Source organism: Equus quagga, chromosome 2 (genome assembly GCF_021613505.1).
Source record: "Equus quagga isolate Etosha38 chromosome 2, UCLA_HA_Equagga_1.0, whole genome shotgun sequence".
In the NCBI taxonomy this organism is placed as follows: Eukaryota; Metazoa; Chordata; class Mammalia; order Perissodactyla; family Equidae; genus Equus; species Equus quagga.
In genome coordinates this window covers 115,812,825-115,821,259 of record NC_060268.1, presented here as the reverse complement: position 1 = coordinate 115,821,259, position 8,435 = coordinate 115,812,825, and the positions used below count along the sequence as shown (strand labels likewise).

General features: G+C 55.0%; 1 protein-coding gene across 3 annotated transcripts in view; it reads left to right on the top strand.

The window, feature by feature from the left end:
• Positions 1-1,105: 1,105 nt before the first annotated feature.
• CXCL12 (C-X-C motif chemokine ligand 12) overlaps positions 1,106-8,435 on the top strand; it is a 28,992-nt gene continuing 21,662 nt past the window's right edge. For all 3 annotated transcript variants that reach the window (XM_046652318.1, XM_046652319.1, XM_046652317.1), the window contains exons 1-3: positions 1,106-1,261; positions 5,312-5,429; positions 7,597-7,683. In XM_046652318.1, the coding sequence (XP_046508274.1) occupies positions 1,201-1,261; positions 5,312-5,429; positions 7,597-7,683 (266 nt within the window). In that variant the 5' untranslated portion in view covers positions 1,106-1,200. The remainder of the gene's footprint in view (positions 1,262-5,311; positions 5,430-7,596; positions 7,684-8,435) is intronic.

Sequence of the window (8,435 nt, the reverse complement as noted above, 5' to 3'; positions counted from 1 at the left end):
GTGGTCACTAGCGAGACCCAACAGGGCGCTCTTCTCACCTCTGCGCCTCCTGGGACGCCTGCCTGCACCCCTCCCTGCTCGGCTGCTCTTTCTCAGAGTATCTGGGTTAGGGCGCCGCGGCGGCGGCCTGCCAGAAGGGCTGGACACCGCTGAGGGACGACTCACGGTGTTCTCTGCACCAGAAAGACAGTCGCCAGGAGCACCCTCGGGGTGGGAGGCGGGAAGAAGAGGAGTTCACTCATCACTTTGGGTCGTCCAGGGCATTCACTGGGGAGAGGGAGAAAATGGTGACGTTTAAACAGTTATTTCCAGCTTCCCTTTATTGGATACTATGTGTCGGACTCTATGCTGAGCACCGCCCGGCAGTGGGGAGGCGAGTGGGTCCGTCCTCCAGGCCCACTCGGTGGAACCGCACAGTCGAGAGAAGAGAGGTACAAAGGGCCAAGTAAATTCACGCTTACTAAGAGCCTCCAGGGCGAAGTGCTTTTGTTTCCTTTGGCGGCACAGCATCCTATTTTAGGGGCCCAACTCTACAGTGAGGAAACTGAGGCTCGCTAGTAACTGATAGTGTTGGCTGGGAATAGGAGTCCCTCTGACGGTAGAGACCGGACTCCTTCCCTACCGCCAAGCTTTCCGGGCCACTGCGCGGTGAGCCTGGGTCGGTGTCACCTCGACGTCCTGCACTCCGAAAACAGGACTCTCTTAGTTACCTCGGGACGCCGCCGGCCCAGCTGGCCCTCACCCCTAGGACCGACTTGTTTGTGTTTCCTTGGTTCTCACTCAGCTCCTGCGGGACTCAATCTCTCCATCTGCATGATGGGAACAATGACCAGACCTTCAATAACCAACCTTCCCCTGGGTTCCTCGCTGCAGGTCAGGCCTACAGAGAGGGGCCCAGGGGAACCTGAGGTCAAAGGCCGGAGAGCACGGCAGATCCCAGAGCACTCCGGGGGCGCAGGAGGGGTGGGAAGGAGGGGACGGGAGAAGCTGCCGTGCGGGGGGAGACGCGCGTGCGAGCCCCCTGCCTCCGCAGGGATTCGGCTCCAGGCCCGCCCCTTGCCGCGCGCCCCGCCCCGCCCCGCCCCGCCCCGCTCTCGCCTCTAAAGTGCTAGGCGCGCGCCTCCCGCCGCCGCACTTTCACTCTCCGCCGCCGTGTTCGCTCCGCGTCCGGCCTCCATCAGCCCGCCGCCTGCCCGTGCCATGGATGCCAAGGTCGTCGCCGTGCTGGCCCTCGTGCTGGCTGCGCTCTGCCTCAGCGACGGTGAGTGCACTGGGCGGCGGAGGCGTAGGCAGGGCGCAGAACTCAACGCCCCGTGCGGGGCCGCGGCTCCCCTGCCCTCGCCAGGACCGCCCTCAACGAACCCAGTTCGCGCCACTGTGCACAGGAGAGGTTGAGGCAGTCCACTTCGCAGGGCGCGCTCCCGCGTGGTGCAGTGGCCGAAGCCCGGTGCGTTGCACAGTCCGCGCTGAGGCTTCGCAGTACGCAGCCGGGCTCGGGTTCCAGGACGGCTGGCGGCCGCCAGACCTCGAGCGGGCTGCAGAGCGAGGTCGGGCAGGATAACTGGGTGGGAGCGCGCGGAGGGTGCGTTCGGGGAGGGCGCGGGGTGTGGCGCCAAGTCAGGAGCCGCGGGCCCCAGGCCCTTGCCGCCCAGCCCGCAGCTAGTACCGTCGCGCGCCAGGCTCGGTTGCCAGAAGCGAGTGGGCTCCGAAGACCCGCTGCGCTGGTGCTGGAGGTGCGATCGGCAGTTCGTGTGGGAGAGAGCGCTTTGCAAAGCTTTTGCAAAGCTTCGCGGCGTGCTTGTCGTGGCGGTGCAATTGGGTGCCGCTCCGTGGCATCCCCTTCACCAGAGGCCAGCCCTCTCTGCACTCACCCTGGCGCGTCTCCGCGGGCGAATCATACCGCGCAGCTGTTGGGTTTGCGCGGCTCGCCTGGCCATGCGTCTGCACAGCTCCACGGTCCGCAACGACGCGGGGAAACTGGGCGCGTGTCCAGCCACTGCCTCCCTGCCTGTTCCCGGGGTCACCAAAGGGAGGCCCAGGGGCCGTCCAGGTCGCTCTTGCCCCTCCACAGCCCCCACAACACACCTGCAGACAGGCACCTTTGTCTCTGGCCAAGCGAGGGCACTACCTTGGAATGAGAGCTGCAGCAAAGTTCAATCGCCAAGGCCTTAGGCCACTGAGAAAGGTGGTGTCCCGTTTCACTGGGAGAGGGAGAGAGCTTTTTTTTTTTTTCTTTTGAAGCTTAAGAGAAATCTCGCTGTTTTGTCACAGGACACTGTTGCTGCAAGCCAAAATAAACTGTTGTCTCCGAACACGGAAAACAAAACCATGTTAGGCCGCGCTGCCCTTTCTTGGCTGCATGCGAAGTTTCGAAGGAACCCTGCAAAGGGCTGAAGCACGCTCTGAGCGCTTTGGTGCTGCTGCGGTCTGCGCAGCACCGGAGCGCCTGGAGCGCTAGGCTGGGTTCGGCCGCGGACCTGGCATTGCACCGCGGCATCCTTGGCGGCGGTGGTCCTGGAAGCCAGTGTGGGTAAAATGAGCATGCCTGCTGCTGGGCCAGGCTGGAGGGCCTGGACTAACAGGGATTGGCAGCTGAGGGCCTGGGAAGTGTTCTTTAAAAGTGCAGCAAGTTTTGCTGATCAGAACTGCAGAGGGACAGGGATGGAAGGCAACTTAGAATTTTTCTCCTAGCTGGAAAAGTATCTTAGGCTGTGTCTCCACATTGACCCCCAGGTCATGGGGAACCTTCTGGTTTGGACATTAACAATTGAGTGGTATGGTGAGAGTGGAGGTGTGTGCATCTCTCTGAGGAAATGGTGCTGCCCCCTCCCCTAGGGAGTTGCAGAAAAGACTGGAATGTAGGGACTCAAGTCCTTGAGTGCTGAGCACAGCTGAACTGCAGGGAGGACAGAGGAAGTGGGGGCCTCATCTACAGACTCCTCCTGACCCTGGGAAGGGTTGGTTGTTGCCCCTCTGAGTTGCCTCTTGGCAGCTCAGTGGCCAGGTTAGAGTCCTGGGCTCCAGGCAGGTCTGGTTCTCCTTGCATGCATAGACCAGAAGGTACTTTTTGACCACCTGGAGCCTGTGTGTCCTCTGGCTGCATACTGAGTCTCAAAGCTGCACGCAGGAGACTTGTTCCGGCCCCTGCCCTCCCTCCACTGGCTGACCTCAGCCAAGCAGCTGGGCCCCTGGGTGCCCTGGGCTTCCAGGGGTTAAACCCAAGGTGGGCCTCATTCCCAGGCCTGGTTGGAGGGGCTGGCCAGGGCTTCTCTGCTGTAGAGTGCAAGCTTCTCTGAGAACTGCTCAGGAGCAGGGCCAAGTTCACTAGGTCCCAACCCCAGGGAACATCTGGGCCAGTCAGCCTTCTTGCCTGTACTCAGTCACATCCAGAACAGTTGGAAAAACTGGTAATATTGACAAAAAGCACAGTGGGTGGACAGAGCACCGAGTGTCTTGGTAAGAGCACTTGAGGAGGCCCTGTCACTTTAAAAACCTGTTGAAATTCCCCATTTGACAGGCAGGCAGCTGGGTCCTGGGAGCAGGAATAAGAATTACCTTTGAAGGAAATGAATAATCCCAGGGGGACAGAGGGGACAGAGGAGAAAAAGAGAAAGCCTGTGTTTTGAGCTCAGAATCTGCTCTGATTTCTGGCCTGATCTCCACTGCTTGCTCCATGGAGTCACAGCAGCTTCTCAGACATGAGAGTAGCAGCCCCCTCCCCCAGCCCTGTGCTGCCCCTGCTCCTCTCGCACTGTGCACCTTCCAGCTCTTTGTTGCTCTGGGGTGGGGACCCTGTCCTGTCCCACCACCAAGGCCCCAGTTCTCTAGTCCCACTCAGCTCAGAAGGACCCATGAGAATTCCAGGGTAACCTGGAGGCAGGCCTCTCTGAGGGGAGACTGTGGCTCCTCCTTTCCCCGGGCCTCCCAGCCCCCGACTCTGGGGTTGCTTTCCCAGGTGATCTGGTTACAGGGCAGTACAGACTTCCCTTGCAGGGACTCCTTGCACTTGCTAAAAGCCAGGCCCCAACAGCAACTTCTGGAGTCAGATGAGATGAAAACCTGAATGCTGCCCCCGGGACTCTCCAGTGTCATGAGTCACTGAGCATCCTGAAGCCGGGCTTTCTCCTTCCTGGTTTTCAGGGAGTCGAGTTTGGTCCTGGGGACAGTGTGGTCTGCTTCCCGCCCCCATGCCACCCCAAGTCAGCAACTAAATAGGCTGCTGTACCCAGGCCATGCCTTCTCTCAACTGATGCAGCCTTTAGAAAAAAAATTAGCTAGTCCCTTCCTCACGAGGTTTCATGCCCCAAAGTGTAGAACAGAACCACGAGGAGGCCTCTGGGAGCTCTGTAAACAGGCAAACTTTTTTTTAAATCTCTGCACTAAATATTCTCAGACATACGTTTAATCCCTGATGAAAGGATCCACAAATTCAGATAATTTGCGGTATTAAGTAGGGCTTGGATAAAATCTGCAGGAAAAAAACCAGCCCACAAATCCCAGCCCCTCGGGGCTTGCAATTCTAGACTTAAAGAGTGAGCAGTGGGTTCTGCAGGAGCCCTTTGCTAATTTACACTAATGAGTGTCAATTATGGCATTTTGCAAATTGGTGAATTGGCAAACAAAGATGTAATATAACCCAGGAGGCTATAGCATCCCTGCCCTGCAATGAAAGCCACAATTGACTTCAGCCCCAAGAATCTCCATGCCTTCAGAGCAGTGCTGGGGAGAAGGTGGGACCCTGTCCTGCCCTCTGGGGACTCCAGGTAGGAAGCAAGCTGGGAGTCTTTTTTGGTTGCCTGGACTTAAGGTGAATGTGAGGAGAGGAGACAGGGGTGGGCTGGGCCGGTAGCATTCCCAGGGGAGATGAAGGAGGCAAGAGAGCCTGGAGGCTCCTTTCTGCTCCCCTTCCCTGAGTAGGGAGGTCTTTCTAAGTTGGTCCTAGAGAAATTTATTTTGGACAGAAAAACTGGGAGCCTCAGTACTTAGACTGAAATTATCTCCTGTAATTGCTACCTTTATCTTGAGACGCCTCAGCTTCTTATTTTAATTTCCCTGCCCACCTAGAGTGTAGCTCTCTCCAAGAAGGGCCTTTTGCCCTCTGGTCCTGTAGAAGCTACTCCTGAGCCCACCCAGAGCTCACTGTGCTGCTCGAGGAGAGGGTTTTTGCCAGGATGCACCCCTGACTTGTCCCATCACTCTTAATCCTACCATCATTCCACCATCTTAAGCCTCAGCTGCAGAAGCAGACACACGTGTATCCCCAAGGCCTGGCAGGGTAATGACAAGATCCTTGTTATCATTACTCTTCTAGGGAAACCAGTCAGCCTGAGCTACAGATGTCCTTGCCGGTTCTTCGAGAGCCACGTTGCCAGAGCCAACATCAAACATCTTAAAATCCTCAACACTCCGAACTGTGCCCTTCAGATCGTGTAAGTCTGAACATCATCGTCCAGGGACGTCACATCTAATGGGCATAGTAACACCTAACTCACAGGCTTGTTAAAGCTAGAGAAATGACACATGCGCAGAGTCCAGCCTTGAACTCGGCATCATTAGAGGCAGGTGTTATTATCACCACAAGGACTTTGAGTTCACCACCAGGCAGGACTTTCAAAAACCACTCTTACCCTTGGTGCCGTGCTGGCTCATTGTGGTCCTCATCTTTTCTTTCCATGCTTCCTCCCTCAGGCAGCTGATGGCAGCACAGCCTCCAGACTGGAGAAACGTGGGCTTCACCAAAGTTTCTGTGGAAGTCCAGTAAATTTGCCAGCCCTTGGTTAGTGATGGTTTTGTCTGTGCTGCCAGTTTCAAGACTTTAGTGCTCTCAATTAATCCTTTATCACAGCACAAACTCACAAGACCCAAATTCAGTCATTTTTAACCATTTGGTGAAACTCAAAATTATCATCTCATTTAAGCATTTTCTCAAACATGACACATGAGTTTCTGTTTTTGCTGGTGTTGATGGCAACTGATAACATTTGATTTCATTCACATGGGAAAAGAGACCAACCAAAATCACACCTACACAAGACACACAGATCTCTCGCCCGGTGTGGGTGCATGAGGAGAGCCTGCTGTCTGTTGCTGGCCTCCAGGTCTCCTGTGCCCACACTTGCACACAGCGAGCGTGGTCCTGTGTCTAGACGCCGGGAGGTGAGGCTTAGGTCCTCCTAGGGGAAGCTCACCTCCTGTGGGTTCCAGTGCTAAAAGTGGGGTGGGAACACAGAAGTCGGAATGAAAGCTGCAACTCCCTGAAGGCCTTTCCACCCAAGGCCAACTGTTTTTAGGTTTGATTTTCTTTGTCTTTTTTTCTGGCCTGTCTGCCTTGAATGTGTTTGTCGTTTACAGTCTGTTTTTGGCCACTAGAAGATGAATGTTTTTTCACTTACTCTGCTTATAATAAAATACTCTCTCTCCTTTGAGAGGTGTTTTATCAGATACTGAATTTAGCTAGCATGAGCCTGCTTTCCAGGACAGATTGTGCTGGTTCAGTTGCCTGGGAATGCACCTCGAAGCTGAAGAAGCCAAATATAATTCTCAAGTCTGAGCCAGTACAAAATTAATATACGGCGGTACCTGGATTTGGACCTCCAACTGCCTTGCTTCGAGCTGTACCTTTCCTCTGCACACCTCTGTCACTTAATAGTTAGGCTGTGTGAAGACTCCCATGGATGTCCCCGAGCCACCATGATGGCCTTACCTGTCCTCATAGACCCATGAGTGGTGGGCAGGGGAGTCCTCAGGGTGCTTGAGAGTATCTGGTACCCAGGGCTTTATGGAGGGGACCCAGAGAGGTGAGTCCAGGTCCTCCCCAGGAGTTTTTAGGTAGGGAGGCTGTGAGTAGAACGGAGAAGTCGGAGGAAGGTGGGTTATGAACTTTTCAAAAACAAATGAAATCATGGAGCAGTCAGTGAACTTGTAAAATCTCTCTAGAAACCATTTTTCTGGCAAACTACGTACACTATCCCTGTCCCATCCCACCCCCACGCCGCAAATGCTCCTCTCCTTGCCCCCTCACTGCCCCCCCCACCCCCAACCCAGACCACTGCAGTACCTCTTTTCAGGTCTCCTGCCTGCAGGCTTACTCTTAAGTCTGTTTTCCATGTACTATCAAGGTTACCCGCCAAAATAAAATCTGCTTCTGTCACTCTCCAGTTTAAAATCCTCCCAAGTTTCCATAACCTTGCAGATCAAGTCCCACTCCTGTGCCCCTTGCACCTGCTCCCTGGGCGTCCTGGCTCCTGTGCTCCCTTTGCTGTACTTGCTCTTGCCTTCCCTCACCCTTTGGTTTACTTGCCCAGCTCTTATCCTTCAAAGGCCAGCTCAGATGTTCCCCCTGTGAAGTCTCCCTGGACCCCCCCCCCCCCCCAGAAGACTCTTTCCACTTCCCTGTATCTCTGCAGTGGAACTTGCCACACTGCTAGCTTTGTATGTCCCCAGTGCCTCTTGAATTCCTCTGGAACCTGAGCCTGCTAAGGCGGGCACCTGGGCCAGGTAAGGGTCCTGATGTGGGGGCCAGATGAGCAAATGCCCACATCACAGCAGTGCCTCCTTCCGCTCAGCTGCACACTGTCACCCTTTCTGTTTTGGCAGGGCAAGGCTGAAGCACAACAATAGACAAGTGTGCATTGACCCGAAACTGAAGTGGATTCAGGAATACCTGGAGAAAGCTTTAAACAAGTAAGCACGCAACAGCCAAAAAGGACTTTGCACTAGACCCACTTGAGGAAAGCTAAAACCGTATGAGAGATGAAAGGGCGAAGGTGTTGGGGAGGAAGGTCTGAATGCGGGGGAGTGCATGGACCTGGGAATGGGCTTGAGGTTTGCCCAGCATGTAGACAATGGCATTTATAGCACATGGTACGATATCGCAGCTTGTATTCATCCGTGCCCCGTACCCTTGCATATTGGCTGTTTTATAACTGGGGTTTTTCTAAGAAATTGTATTATCCCAGCAGCATTTCCCACCTGTCGGTTCTCTCATGATCATCACCATCATCATCATTCTCGTTATCCTTTTCTAAATCAGTGATTACTTCAAGATCTGTATTTGGTTTATTTTGAAGCTTCTCCTATTCTTCCCTGGGGGATCTGGGCACAGTCAGGTGATGGCCAAGCTTAGAGCTCAAAAAAGTGTCCTTCCTCCAGATGCTGAGGCTTGGAGGAACACCGTGGGCAGCTCCCACAGGGGGCACCTCCTAGAATGACAGCCCTGAGTGACTCTCAGATACTGACCAGTGCCAGGCAGTGGCCACCACCTTCACCTCCTCTTTCAAGCTGAGTGATTGGGTCTGCGGGCTCCATGTACCAGCCCCCATCACTGAGGACTGTGCTCAGACCTTCTCCTGGTCCTTCCCAGGCTTCCCCCTGCCTCCAACAGCATGCTTTCACCTCGCTTTCGCTTCTCATTTCTGTACGTGCTCAGCGGGAGA